Below are 15,523 nucleotides of genomic sequence, written 5' to 3' on the forward strand. Positions count from 1 at the left end.
GCTTCGATTCCAACACTTTTCAAATAAACTTGATCGGTTTGATTTAAATAAATATATTAAAATGTACAAAACCAACCCATGTACACCTTTAAGTAGAGAAACCTAAATAAACAATCATACTTACTATTGTTATTATTATTATTGACTATAGGTTGTACGTAGGTCAATTTGAATGGGTTCATTCTATTTTGTCAAATCGAACTGATAAAATTAATTTTAATAATATTTAAATAAAATTAATAAATTAAATTTATAAATCACGTATATTCTATTTCCATATTAAATGGATTAGATTTGATTTGAACAATTTTTACTTTTTTTTTTTTTACTTTTTAAGCCTTTATAATTATACTATTATTGAACCTCTTTTATATACATATTATTATACAATAGTTAAAATATAAATATTAATTTAAAATATATTATTCAATAAAAATAAATAAAAATAAAATAAATTATTCACTTATTTCTTTAATATATATATATATATATATATATATATAATTCAGTTTATAATTTTTTTTTAAATTATAACTTATATTTAAATAAATAAAATAATTAATTTTGACTTAAATTTATTCGAATCAATCAAGTTGATGGTTGGCAATTTCTTTGCATGCCCTAATTGACTGCAGCTCATATTTAAATTCTAAATTTTATATTCATAAAAATAACTCCAAATAAGTTACAACTTCTAACGTTAAGTGTACCTTCATGGCTGGATCAGAACAAACCACATTATAGAATTTGGTAATATTTTGTTTACCATTACTCTAATATTTCAGTAATTTAAAATACATAATATATAATTTTTTAATTTTTAATAATTTTTGTATACAATAACTTTTAAAAAATAAAAATACCTTGCCTAAACTTGACCTGCCCTAGCCCTGTCCATCGAACAGGTCTGCTTAGGCCGAATAACAATTTCTTTAATAATTTACACTATAAAATATTCAATTTTTTCTTCAAAATTTTATCTTAAAATCATGAAAATTTTCGTTTTAGAATAATTAATTAATATCTTCAAATCACATAAATAGCAATTTAGATTTTAGATGTCACAGTGTTTTTTTCTCATAATTTTTATTATAAAAATGATAATTCTCCTTTAACGTCACATTTTCTTGTCGCAATCAAACGGCGTCGTTGCATATCTGACTTCTAATTCCCTGTCCTTGACTTCTCGCTTCTCTTTCTTCTATAAATTCCTAAGACTGCAATCAGATCTCACTCTCTGCTTCTTAGTGGCAAAATTCACACTACGAACAATGTCGCGTCGCTTCATTCTCCTCATCTCTCTCACCACTCTCCTCATCTTCTCTAAACTCTCTCCCACTCTCTCCAAAACTCAAAACGACAAGGTTCAAGATCCCGACGACGACGAAGATCTCAGCTTCCTCGAGGAGGAAAATGATAAAAACGACGCCGTTCCTCACGACAATCACTACCCCGATTCTGACCAGTTCGAGGGAGATGAGATTGATAGCGACCACTTTGATAACTACTCTGATTTTGACGATTCCGAATCCGATCCATATAAGGTGCCTGAAATTGACGACAAGGACGTCGTCGTATTGAAGGAAGGGAATTTCAGCGATTTTATTGATAATCATAAGTTCGTTATGGTGGAGTTTTACGCGCCGTGGTGTGGTCACTGTCAGGCGCTGGCTCCTGAGTATGCGGCGGCAGCTACGGAAATGAAGGGGGAGGATGTGGTGTTGGCGAAAGTGGATGCTACTGAAGAGAATGAGTTGGCGCAGGAATATGATGTTCAAGGGTTTCCTACTGTCTACTTCTTCATTGATGGAGTCCACAAGCCCTATCCTGGGCAGAGGACCAAGTAAGTGTTTGCTCGATTTGCTCTTAGGTTTTGGTAGCTAGCTTTGTTTGTGAGAGATATGAAAACAGGAATGAAGTTGTGTAATGTTAATTAGTTTCATCCACAGTTGTGACTTCATTTCTTATAATTTCTTCTTTTTCTTTTTTTTTTTTAATACAATTCAGGGATGGTATTGTAACCTGGATCAAGAAGAAAATAGGACCTGGTATATACAACATTACTACATTGGATGATGCTGAAGGCGTTTTAACATCTGATAGTAAAGTTGTTCTGGGCTACCTCAATTCTTTGGTGGTATGTTTCCGCTTGGTTCCTTGTAATTGTTTCTATGTTATGTTCTTGATGTTCTATCTGTTTGGTTGTGTTCTTACTGTCAAAATAGGATAATTTCAATTGGGATATTGATGATGTCATTAAATTCTTTGATCATTAGGACTGTCATAAACTGGCTGGCTATTGTACTTTAAAGGCTCAAGCTAATGTTTCATTGAGATTTTAAAATTTTTTTTCTATTGCAATGAGGAAGTGGGAAAAGGTTTTCCTCACCCATTAAGATTGATTAATATAGCTTCATCCAGAAAATGAAGACATTTCGATCTTGAAATTTGATAGAAGTAACTTTCCATTTCTTAGCTTAATTGCTCCTTGTCCTTGAGATGAGCTGATTTGCATGGGTGTGGTTGTTTTTTCTAAGATAACTTACTAGATGTGTTGAATATTTGGAGTTACAACGAGTGTTGGCTTAAAATTTGCTGAGAATTATCCATCTTGCTCCTGCCTATTAATTTAAAAATATCCTCTGAGGTCTGTATATAACACGGAAATGGAAAAACCTGGCTCTACATTGCTCATTCATGGATGATTAGGTCTTTAAATGTCCTTTACATTAATTCTCTAATTCATTGAATTTACTGATTCAATTTAACTATATATCCTTCATAAACTTAATTTGGTCCATTTGATAAACAACAGGGTCCTGAAAGTGAAGAGCTCGCTGCTGCATCAAGACTAGAAGATGATGTCAATTTCTACCAAACTGTAAATCCTGATGTGGCAAAGCTTTTCCATTTTGACCCGAAAGTGAAACGCCCTGCTTTAGTCCTGATTAAGAAGGAGGCTGAGAAACTGAGTTACTTTGGTCGGTTCTTCATTGTTGCCTTGGGTTGAATTCTCATATTGGATGTTATGGGGCTTTCTTTTCATGTTTAATTTGTCATTGTGCAGATGGCAACTTTTCCAAGTCGGAAATAGTTGAGTTTGTGTTTGCTAACAAGCTTCCTTTGGTGACCCCTTTTACTAGAGAAACTGCCCCTTCAATTTTTGAGAGTCCAATTAAGAAACAGGTACTTATATTTTTTGGCATTTTTCTTCCTTTTTAAAATTTTGTGCATTCCAACAATAACAACTAGTTGATGTTTTTGACTGTTCTGCCTTGATTCTCAGCTGTTGTTATTTGCAACTTCAAATGATTCAGAGAAAATTTTCCCCATATTTCAAGAAGCAGCTAAATTGTTCAAGGGAAAGGTAACTTATGAACATTAATGAAAAGCTCCATAGTTATTTTTAAGATCGACCCAAATCATTGGGTGTTTACCATTGAAACATGTTGTACTCTTCCTTTGAAGTTGGAAATAAGATTTTTTTTTTTTTTGGAGTCTTGTGGGTGGGGCACTCGGTGTGTGTGTGTGTGTGTGTGTGTGTGTGTGTGTGTGTGTGTGTTGTTGGGGAGAGGGGGGGGGGGGGGGGGGTGGGGGGTGGGGGGCGCGGCGGGGGGAGGTGGGCGAGGGGAGCAGGTGGTTGGTGTTAGCAAGTTATACTGATTTCATGGTTCAATGCAGCTTATCTTTGTATATGTTGAATTGGACAATGAAGAAGTTGGGAAGCCTGTTGCAGATTATTTTGGTGTCTCCGGAAATGCTCCCACAGTAATTTCTTCCATCCTTCTTTCTACAGATATAAGATATTTTGGTTTCTAGTGATTTGATGTATTACAGCACAATTGAAACTATTGGTGATATCCATTTCTATCAAGGTTCTTGCTTACACAGGAAATGATGATGGTAAGAAATTTGTACTCAATGGGGAAGTTAGCTTGGATAAGATAAAGGTTGAATCTCTCTCTCTCTCTCTCTCTCTCTCTCTCTCTCTCTCTCTCTCTATATATATATATATATATATATATATATATATATATTTGTTGGATTAAGGTTTATTACTGCCTTTCTTCTTTTGCCTTTGCATGCCAATTCCAAAACTAATAATGTAATCTTTTTAAAAATTTTTAATATATCATCCCTCAGACTTTTGGAGAGGAATTTCTTGAAGACAAGCTTAAACCTTTCTTCAAGTCAGATCCTGTTCCTGAAAATGTGAGTTACTAAGTATAGCTTTACCAGCTAATTTGTTTACTTTTGTTTCATTTCATTTCTAACTTGTTTTTGGTGTGTAATTGACATAGAATGATGGTGATGTCAAAATAGTAGTTGGGAATAACTTTGACGAAATTGTGCTGGATGAGTCTAAAGATGTTCTCCTTGAGGTATAGTTGCATCCTAGAAAGATAAATATGTGAGTCAATTAATTCTTTTTTTTTTTCTCATAATGTGTAGCTCATTCTAACATTCCTTTTTTGTACCAGATCTATGCACCATGGTGTGGACATTGCCAAGCTTTAGAGCCAACATACAACAAGCTTGCTAAACATTTGCGGGGCATTGAATCTCTTGTTATAGCCAAGATGGATGGAACAACAAATGAGCATCCTCGGGCGAAGGTACTTGCAAAGTTGATTTATGGTGTGAGATATGAAATGTCTTAGAACTGGGTTTATTTGACATAGCAGGTCTGTTTGGTTACATGCTAAACTGCTCATGTAGAATTTGGGTTTATTTAAAGGGAGTTTTTATGATTTATTATTCAATTTCATATTGATTAAATATGTGAAGCTTGAATTCTGTGTAGAATGATGAAAGATTTATGCCTGTGAGTTAATATCCAATGTACATGAAAATATGGTTTTTTGTCTCTGAATGCCTTATTTAGTGTTGAGGTCTTGTTCAAAAAGTGTTAGAGCAAAATGGAAAATGGGACTTCATAATGAATAGCCGTTCCTTTTCTTTTTCCTATGCAGGCTGACGGATTCCCTACCATTCTCTTCTTCCCTGCTGGAAACAAGAGCTTTGATCCGGTAAGTAGCGTTCAAAAATTAACTTTTCTTTTAAAGTAGCTTCTGCAGATTGTAGCTTGGCAAGTTGTGTAGAACTCCTTTGATAAACTATTTTTTTTGGCTTATGGACAACAGCTTACTGTAGACACTGATCGCACTGTGGTAGCATTATATAAGTTCATCAAGAAACATGCATCCATCCCCGTCAAGCTTCAAAAGCCAGCTTCAACTCCAAAATCTGAGAGTTCTGATGCAAAAGGGAGTCAGGAGAGTAGCACCAAGGATGTGAAGGATGAATTGTGAGGAACAGAAAATTTTACATACATTGCTAATTTATGTATCTTTTTATATCATCAAGACATCAACTAGGCTAAATCAACAGTTTCAGATGAAAATTGTTTGACCATAGAGGGATAATTATGTCAAAGTTGAGGGAGAAATAGTTTGATCATTTGAATCCCCCAAAACACCCCACTAGAAAAGGGGAAAGAAAAAAGCCCTCAAAGTAAGAAAGGGAAGCAAGGGACATATATTAGCTTTCAAGTTTTGTTAGAATATTCTCGTAAAAGAGTTCTAATAAAAAGGCTTTGTCCTCATTTTCCATTTTCTGCAACATAGAGGAATTCTTGATGTAGTAGTGAGTTGGGGCCGGGTGACAATTGGGAAATGTGCATGGACATGTAGACCATGGGTGGATTCACATAAGGAGGCATGGCCACTTTCTTGGTTTTTTGGCAGAGTATTTTATATCAATCGGATTATATTTTATTTTGTTTCATAAACTCTTCCAGGATGATGAATTGATTGTTAATATGCGCGAGAGTCCATGTATATTTGGTAGATAGGCTAACTTTGCTAACATTAGTGGAAATCTACTCAATAACGGATTTTCTTTGTCCTTTCGTATCCTGTAATTGCATACTTTAGCGGCCAAAAGTTTTCTTATCTATTACTAAATATTCTGGTTGCTTCAATGTTGAAAAAAAAATAATGGCGCCGATTGCGGCAGATTACAAGACGACTTTAAATAACCTTCCATTGCAATGAAGATCCTTGCCTCTTTTTGACCGTAATGGTATTACGACTATTATTTTTCATTTAAAAAAAAAAATCTCCCAAAGTATAGGTTTGAGACTTAAAGTAGAATATAAATTTAAATTCTGATTTTTTTATTTTAATGTTATGATCCAAACTAATTTAACTGTATTTATCATTTTTCGTATTTAGCTTTATTTGAAACTTTTGTATTAATATCTAAAATTATAAATCTTTTAATATTATTAACTTTTACATCATTTAAGATTCCTTTTTTTTTTCATTCATTTTTAGCCTTTGAATACTTTATATTTGAAATAATCAAATTATCTCAATTGATTATTCTCTTATTTTATTTTTTATTTATGCAACGTAATCTTTGGAAAAAAAATATATACTACTTATGGATATGGTGATTGATAATTTTATTTATTATCATGTTATCAAACAATAATCTTAATATATGCATTTTTGCTATCAATGTTATTAAACTTGGCTCAGAGATTAACATGAATGGATCGAGAGATTAACTTAAGAAACTAGGTGAATGGATTAATAGTTCAACTCGTAAATCATTAAAAAATTAATTAATTATATATAAATTAATTAAAAATTAATTAAATATAATACTTATTAATATAAATAAATAAAATTAATTAATTAAATTTTAATTATTTAAAATAAAATTTTAATTATTTAAAATAAAATTTTAATATTTATTAAATTATATTTACATAAATTTTAATAGTGTTTTTAAATTTTATATAAAGGTATTAAGTAATAAAATGTACAAAAAATTTATATAAATGTATAATTTTCCTTTTAATATTTGTAATATTAAATATATGTTAAAAAATAAATATATTGAAATAGAAAAGGTAAAACTATCAAGCTAACTCAATTAATTTTATTTTTAAAAACTTTTTACAAGGTTGTGAATTCAATTCTCAACATTAAAATTAAAAAAATTTACTGAATAATTAAATTAATTGAGTCAATTGAGTTACATGAATTCAACTATTAAATCGATTGTATCACACTGAATCTCTTCCTTATCTGGTTCAATTACAAAAATAGACTAATTTAAAAATTGATTTACTGATCCACTATTTCAACTGGCCAGTTCAATCCAAATTTAATAACTATATCTATTACCATATAACTCCACCATCATAATTTTATAAAATTTAGTTTCCACTTTATTAAGATTATACAATTACATAATACATTCATCACATTCCTCTATTTTAATTATTTTATTTTGATTTTATGAATTATATCCTTATTTACTATGTTTTCTAAATGATAGAACTAAAGCGAAAACACTATTCATTCTAAACTTATTAATAGATCAATACTTAATTTGATAAGGAAAATTGTGAAGGTCAACCACAGGAACAAAATTTAAATTAAAATATCTTATAGTTATATTAATTATAAGAAATAATTAAAAAAAATCAGCATTAATAACAATTAAGGGTATATCCAATTGATGAAAAATAAAGGAGGAAAGAAAATTATGATATAAAATATAAATATTATCTTTTTTATTATATTTGAAAAAAAATAAAATTGAAGAGGAAAAAAAAATAATTATGAAAAATTATAAATAATATACTTAAAATTTATTTTCACTTCTTATTTTCCACTCTTTATTTTCTTTCCTTCATAGAAAAACTATCCAAACAAGTTATAATGCGTTTAATTCGTTAATTTATTGCATAAATTATGTGTATTAATTGTTAAAATATATCCATCGCGTTACTCAAAGCTTAAAAGCCTACCCGATTTCCGCTCTCCCGTTTCTTACTCTGTTTCAACAACCGTCTCTTCGGTTTCACTTCCTCTCAGATCTCTAACCATCCAAACACGCTCTCTTTTCAACTGCATTCTCTTCTATGGCTACCAAATTCTTCATCTACGCTCTTTTAGCCTTCTTTGCTCTACAAGTTACTCTCTCTGCAACTCCACCACCGGAATCAGACTCGTCCCCTAGTCCGTCTCCTCAACTACCTGCCCGTTCACCGCTGCTTTCCCCTCCTTCTCCTTCACCGGCGATGGATCTCCCTCCTTCGCCTACATATTCACCAATAGTTTCGCCACCAGCGCCGCCGCCGTCAGATCTGCTTGGTCCTGGTGCTTCTCCCACTCCGACTCACTCGCCTGAGAACTCTGGTGTTCCTGCGCCGGCTCCGGTGGAGCCGAGTGATATCAATCACAGCAACAATGTAGAAGCAAATGGCGACCATTCGAAGGGATCTTCTGGAATGAGCGGAGGAAAAAAGGCTGGGATTGCTATTGGAGTGGTTTTGGTGGCCGGCGTGGTTGTAATGGTTGGTTTGCTTTATAAGAAGAGGCAGGACAATATCAGAAGGTCCCGATATGGTTACGCGGCCAGGGGAGAGCTTCTGTGAAGAGAATGATAGAGGTTAAAAAGAAGATTAAAAGGTAGTTATTACTATTATCGCTACTAGATTTTATTATATGGTATACAATTGAGTTGAGAGCATCGTTGATTTCTTTTATTCATTGTTCAATGCTTGCAGTTGCAGAGTATAATTTTCTCCTTTTTTACCCCCTTTTCTTATCCTCCCTCATGCGATAGTGATTTCAGTGAAATGGATATTAGTTAATAATCCATGATTATCGAGAAGTTCATGTTGATCTGATAGTTATCAAAATCTACAGGTCAGTCCCTAATTAGTCCTAAGTTTGGAAATAATTTACTGTTAGTGTGGATTGAAATGACAAAATTGCCCCTTTGATGTAGAAGATAATAATAAGACCAAATCAGAAATTTCACCCCATCCTCTTCCTATCCAAAGGAAAAAAAAAAAAAGAAAAAAGATGAAAGATAAAGTCAATTGAGAGGAAAAACTTAAAGAAAAGAAGAAAAGAAGCTAAGACCAACACCTTTAAGCCTCTCTCAATGTACTTGACAGCATAGAGTTCACCACTTAATTTATCTCAAAACCAAAGTTTTCAGACCCAACAATACATTCAATATCTCATAGCGACCCATTGGGTTTCATGGCCATGAATGCAGAAGTAGGAGATATTGCAGGCAATTTAATTTCCACCTCTGATGCATTATGCTAGTTCAATTGCACATGCTATCCTGCCTCAGATTATGATGCCCAAGTGAATGCATGTCAACCAAACCTAATCGATTCTTAAAAAACCAAAAAAGAGTCAACATATACCAAAGCAATAATCAAAATAGAGTCAAAAGAAGAAAGAGTGAGGCGAAAGAGGTATTGCCGGCATCGTGCTTTGCGGAAGAAAGAGAATAAGAGAAACACAGTGGGTGAAAAGAATTGGAGAAAAGGAATTTGAAACGCTGAATGGAAAAAAAAAAAGCGCCAAGCCAAACATAAGGGCATTTATGGCATTAAAATTTTATTTTACTAACTTTTAGTTTGACGAATGGTAAATTGAGTAACAGAATGAGCATTTTGTTAACTGAATTAAAATTAAATGATTAAATTGTTGTCTAAACTTATATTTGGGATTAATTTATAAGTTTTGTTAAAATTCAAGGAGCAAAAAAGTTGGGGAATTTAACATTTCATTTTGATGCGTGCTTATAAATTAATTTGATTAAATATTTTATTATATTATTTTTATTTAATTTTTAAAATTTTATAATTAATATAATATTCTTTTTAATTATTTTAATAATAAATGTCTATAAGTTATTTTTTATCATATACATTAATTATTTATTAGTCATTTATAAATACTTTAATTAAACACGTAACTATTTAAAATTTTAAATGTTTATAAGTTTACTAAGTGCTTATAAATAAATTTTCATAAGTTAAACGAAACATGTTTTTACTTTTCCAAATAATAAATCCAAAATAATTATTGGAATTGATCAAATATGCAATAAGCTATTTACATAATTCATGTCTTCAAAATTTTCACAAGTTAGAAATTTTTAAAAATCATATCAAAGGGAGCTTCTATAATTTCCCAATGAAATAAATGTTATCTCCACCATATCACATTAAAATTTGGATTTTGAGTTCAAATATTAAACATGTACTATATATTAAAAACATATAAGCTTATTTTTCTTGATGAAAATTTTCTTTGAAGATTTCCCTCTTGCATAACATTTTCAATGAAAATTTTCTTTGAATGCTTTTGAGATTTTATAATACATTTAAGCTTTGTTTGTTTGATAGAAAATAATTTATATATAAAAAATATTTTAAAAAAATATATATTTTTTATTATTTGATTGTAATATTAAACCAATAGTATGTATTTATTTCATATATGTATAAATATTTTCACATTTTAATAAAATTATCAAAATCTCAAAATTTTAAAAAAAACCCTTCTTCTTTTAAAGAGAAAAGTTATTAAAAATTACTTAATTTTTTCTTTAATTAGAAAAATATTTTTTATTGACTCATTTTTCTAAGTATTCCAAATGCTAATCAAATGAAATCTAAGTATTATTATTTTACTCACTGTGAGATTAGGGGCATGAGGCGAAATATCATCTACTAGAATTATATAAAATGTACCAGGTAATAATGTTAAGGAAAGATGGTAGAGTCACAATGGTTTCACTTAAGTACCATCTCCTTAAATAACATTTTCTAGACATGCATTTCATACAATCCTAATAGAATCAAACCACTGGTAAATACCATCTTCCTATAACACTATCACGGTACTAAGGATTTATGCCACGAAGGCATAGATAGACAAGTGTCACGACCCAACCTATGGGCCAGACCGGCACTATGACTTGGGCCAGCATAAAGCCCCCGAGGCCCGTAGTAAGCGTTACTGTTCTCAAACCCATGACTAGGCCCACAATTTAGGCCCAATATGCATATAAAATAATTTAAATTAAACTATTATAATTGTATTTTGGGCCAACTTAACTCAGTAATTATCAGAAACTAAAATTAGGGGAGCCCAGCTCAACCCTGTTATCTCATTTACAACCATTTAAAACTCATAAAAAAAATTCATTTATTAATACGAAAACTTAAATTCATGCAGTCCCTGATAGGCTTAATGCTACTACTAGCACATGCGGAGTCCTAAATTACAAATTTGGAAAATAATAATACAATTAAGTAATTTTTTCATAACCTGAGAGGAAAAGGACAGGTTATTCTGAAAAAGGTCTCCTCCTGTAGCTTGGAAAAATATGGTGAACAGAAGTGAGCGTTCGACTCAGAGAGTAAAATATCAATTTTAACCATAATCTATATAACTATCTAAAGCTAATGCACCCTGTAGAGTGAAATGCAACATCGATAATATTTTCACGTCATAACAGCAAAAAGGTAATTTAGAGTACTCACACACCCGATAATGTCAAACAATACATATATGGGAGTTGATCCCCTATACAGCTCTCTTAATCCAAACTGTGCCAGCGAAGAACTCAAGATCGGACTTCCACTTAATAAACCAAATCGGGGTCCCAGCGAAGAACTCAAGCCGTGTCTACCCCGAAGAACCGGGTCCCAGCGAAGATCTCATGCCTTGTCTACCCGTCCTGTCCATAGCCAACACCAAACCACACACATGCCAACTCACGCACATTGCTCTAAATTACCACAACAACATCCATGGCACTTAGCAGTTATGAATGCAACATAAAACGTGCCTAGAGTTTAACTACATAGATATTTATATATAAGTGATGCATGAGCATGCTTGAACATATAATAATATCGAAATTACAATTAAAATTTAATATTTTACTCACAGTACACCGATGACTATTGTGGCTGCTGGATGCAGAAAAATAGCTGATCTCGATCACTTAATAATTAAATTATAAATTTATTAATACTAAGTCAAAATAAAACTCTAAAGAGGCAACAGTCAGCCTAATCCATGCCGAAAATCCGGCAGAGTTTTTCCTATACCTGAAACCTACCCAACCTGCAAAAAGATTCAAATAACACTTCTAAATTCTCAATTTCCACAATTACATCTCATCAACATCACATGGCCCCTCCTGGGCCCTCCAAATCAGACAATAGTCATAAACTTGAAAAATTACGTTTTAATCCCTATAACTAGCCCTTTTACAAAAACTACCCAAATGAGCTCTAAAAATTCTAAAATTTTGCCCCGCGGTCCTTAGCAATATTATTAAGCTAATGCAAAAGGAATTATAATTTTCTAAACTACTACGAATATTTTATTCAAGAATATTACTCAATTCCATAAGTTTTCAATAGCTAATATATTCTTAATTCAACCCAATTCAATATTCACATATTTAAACCTCCATCCTCAAGCTTCAACCAATTATATAAAATTTAAATATCTTAATTTCAAATAATCTTATATGCCCATATGCTAAAAATCTAACTAAAATCCATCTATATTTTTCAAAAATATTCTACAATCACTCTAAAATTCAACAAACACCATAGAATATCTCCAAATAATTTTACTTTCATCATATATTTTTCTTAGAATTTTTCTCTAATTTTTCCTGTTTAAGAAACACTGTATTTATGCTACACAGACAGAGAAATAATGAAAATAGTCTTACTCGAAGTTTGTCTGTGTCTCAAAAATTTCAAAAATTTATGAGGAAGCCTTTGGAAGTTGAATCATCTCCAAAGCCTACCGGAACCACCGCGCACGGTGGCTGGCCGTCGGTAACATTTTCTGGATCTGATCATACCATCATGTTCCTCTCCTCTCCCTCAGTCCATAGGTGGTCTAGGACCGTCAATCCAACGGTCGGATTTTCAGAAATCTCGTCGGAAAGTAAAAAAAAAAAAAACTGATTTTCTCTCTCCTCGCCGGCGTCGGAAACGGCTACCAAATTCGGCGAGGCTAGTCTCATCTGAAAGGGCTCGCTCTTAGGAGTCCATAGCCGCTGGAATCACTCCAATCGGACATCGAGATCGCCAGATACGAGCATTCAAAATTTGGGACCCTTTTTTTTTTTCTCTCTCTCTACTGTTGGCCGGATTCCGGGCTGGTGCCGCCGCTTGGGAGGTCGCTGGCCGGTCACCGGAAAAAGAAAGAAGAAGAAGAGAGGGGAGGAGAGGAGAGGAGAGAAATTTTTTTTTTTGGGGGGGGGGGGCCTCCTCCCGATTTTGTTTTGAATTTTTTTTTTAATTGGCAGTGATAGTGGAAATCCACTGTCACACGCCAAGTCCCATCCGCCTTCCCTTTTTTTTTTTTTTTTTGGTTGTTACAACAAGAGTCGCCACTCGGGTAATAACCGGAACATATTCAGTGTTTCTTCCGAGAGTCTTTCCATAATACTATCACGGTACTAAGGATTTATGCCACGAAGGGATAGATAGACAGGAGTCACCACCTGGGTAATAACCGGAACATATTCAGTATTTCTTCTGAGTGTCATGGATGGCAACTTATTCCTTGTATAGTTTCCACAACAGTCATTACCATAACCCAATGTCTAGGTTCGGGATAGTGGGTACGTAAAGGGAAGGTGTTAGGTACCCGTTACGCATGGTCTAACCTCGTTAATTTGAGTGTCAGTTCTCTACTAATGTTTCTAGAAGTCTTGTTTATTATTCCTTTATTAAACTTTATCCTAAAAAAGCAATTATAATCCTACACACACAAGTAATTCACAAAAGGGTTATTGTTTACAAATAGTTTTCATGCACAAGTAATTCCTATCTATGGAGTTGCTAATTATTTAAATGACATTTATTGGATGACCAAAATTAATTTATTATTGAGAATTTAATTTACAAACAAATTCAATTTCAAACAACCTTAAGTTTTTATTTAACCTAATTAATTAATTGCCATTGGGGCAAGCTACCCTTAAAAAAGGGTATTCTCTTCTAGTATGGCAATGATATCTATGGTAATGATATCCTTGGCTTACTCCCGTTTAGCTCAATGTAAACTTCATGCAAATGCCCTCTTTAATACTTATCTTAGACCTACTTACCAATTTTGTTTGTAATAAAAATAAAGAAACTAAAAAGTAAAGAAACTAAAGAAAATAAGAAAATACTAATAACAATTCATATTTGATTCTAACTCTAGTATAACTACCTAAGGGTTAAAATTTCTAATTAGTTATAACTACCTAAGGGTTCAGGTGTTTTAACATGATCCAAACACTTCATAATACTTCTTGAATTAAGAGAACTCAGAAAAATAAATCAAATATCAATTAGAACTCAAGAACACATAAGAACATACATAAATATACAATTTTCATATTTTGACAGATTGACAGTAGCAAGAAATTTGATTTTTGAAAAATAGTTAGACACGCCTAAAAATCATGAAAAAATTATAAAAGACAGTCAAAACATTATACAACATAAAATTCATAGATTAAACAAAACTCTAGCAAAATAATTTACATAAATCATAAATTTTCCTAATGACAGAATCGCACTACTTTTTTGTAAAATCCATAACTCACCAATCATAATAGATATGAATGAGAAACTAATTGAAAAAGATTGACAAGATTCCAAACTTAATTTTAGACACCAGATTTACACAAAAATATTAAGAAACAAGGGAGATATGGACTCCACAAATCGGGTATCCTGCAAATCAAATTTTATAGGAACTCTAATTTCAAATAGTCATAACTTACAAAATATTAAAGCTTTTTTAGTGATTATTGAGCCTGAAATCAATAGAATTTCGTGTAGAATATGAATATAATTTTTTCAAATTTTTTACTGATTCAAAAAATAACAAAAAATAATAAAAATATGAGAGACAGAAAACTGAATATGTGCAGAGTTGTGTATCCCCTCAAATTAAATATGATTACATGATCTATATGAACATACAAAATGAATTAAAAATAAGGAATATAGAATTAAACATTATATGGCATATATCTTGAAAATAAAATAAAAGAACTAACCTTCAAGAAATATCACAAGAAATAAAGAAGAACTAAAAGAAATTTTGACTATTTGTCTCTTTAAATTTTTTTTCCTTTTTTTTTTTTTGTCCTTCTCCTCTTCTTCCCTTCTTCAGAGTATTTATAGGATTTTGGGAGAGAGGTGTGACAGGGTTTGGAGTCTTAAGGTGATAAAGTTTAGATAACTTAAACAATTAGGATTGCAGAATTTGGGTGAAACTGAGATATGGATGAGGTGTTTCAACCAATAGGAAGAGAGGGGAGGAGGAAAGCACCAATAGGGAGTGAGTAAGAGATGTGGTAGGGTTTGAAGTCCTAGACTAGGATATGTGTGAGGTGTTCAAACCAATAGGAAGAGAGGGAAAGAGGGTGGCACCAATAGGGAGTGAGGAAGAGAGTGGGGCCAAAGGGGAGAGAGAGTTTGTATGTGAGGGGGATAGAGAAAAATATATATTTTTTTATTTTAATCTTAAAAAAATAAGTCAAATGGGTCCTATTTAAAATTCGTAACTAGGTTTTCTTAGACCCATGGAGCCCAATTAAACCTAATTAGTCACGTTTACAATTAAACTTAATTAGACACATTTAAAAACTA

General features: G+C 32.1%; 2 protein-coding genes across 2 annotated transcripts; both read left to right on the forward strand.

Moving 5' to 3' along the window:
- Nucleotides 1-1,218: 1,218 nt before the first annotated feature.
- Nucleotides 1,219-5,622, forward strand: LOC110631663 (protein disulfide isomerase-like 1-4). The gene is made up of 12 exons (XM_058141253.1): nucleotides 1,219-1,843; nucleotides 2,008-2,137; nucleotides 2,816-2,981; nucleotides 3,068-3,186; nucleotides 3,287-3,367; nucleotides 3,682-3,768; nucleotides 3,876-3,950; nucleotides 4,144-4,212; nucleotides 4,302-4,382; nucleotides 4,482-4,616; nucleotides 4,974-5,030; nucleotides 5,145-5,622. The coding sequence occupies exons 1-12, from the start codon at nucleotides 1,272-1,274 to the stop codon at nucleotides 5,310-5,312; spliced, it is 1,740 nt and encodes a 579-aa protein (XP_057997236.1). The 5' UTR covers nucleotides 1,219-1,271; the 3' UTR covers nucleotides 5,313-5,622.
- A 2,181-nt stretch (nucleotides 5,623-7,803) lies between these two features.
- LOC110631618 (proline-rich receptor-like protein kinase PERK9) lies at nucleotides 7,804-8,589 on the forward strand. The gene has a single exon (XM_021779504.2). It carries the CDS (start codon nucleotides 7,943-7,945, stop codon nucleotides 8,456-8,458), a length of 516 nt encoding a protein of 171 aa, XP_021635196.2. The 5' UTR covers nucleotides 7,804-7,942; the 3' UTR covers nucleotides 8,459-8,589.
- The last annotated feature ends 6,934 nt before the right edge of the window (nucleotides 8,590-15,523 follow it).

This window comes from Hevea brasiliensis, chromosome 1 (assembly GCF_030052815.1).
Source record: "Hevea brasiliensis isolate MT/VB/25A 57/8 chromosome 1, ASM3005281v1, whole genome shotgun sequence".
Classification (NCBI taxonomy): domain Eukaryota; kingdom Viridiplantae; phylum Streptophyta; class Magnoliopsida; order Malpighiales; family Euphorbiaceae; genus Hevea; species Hevea brasiliensis.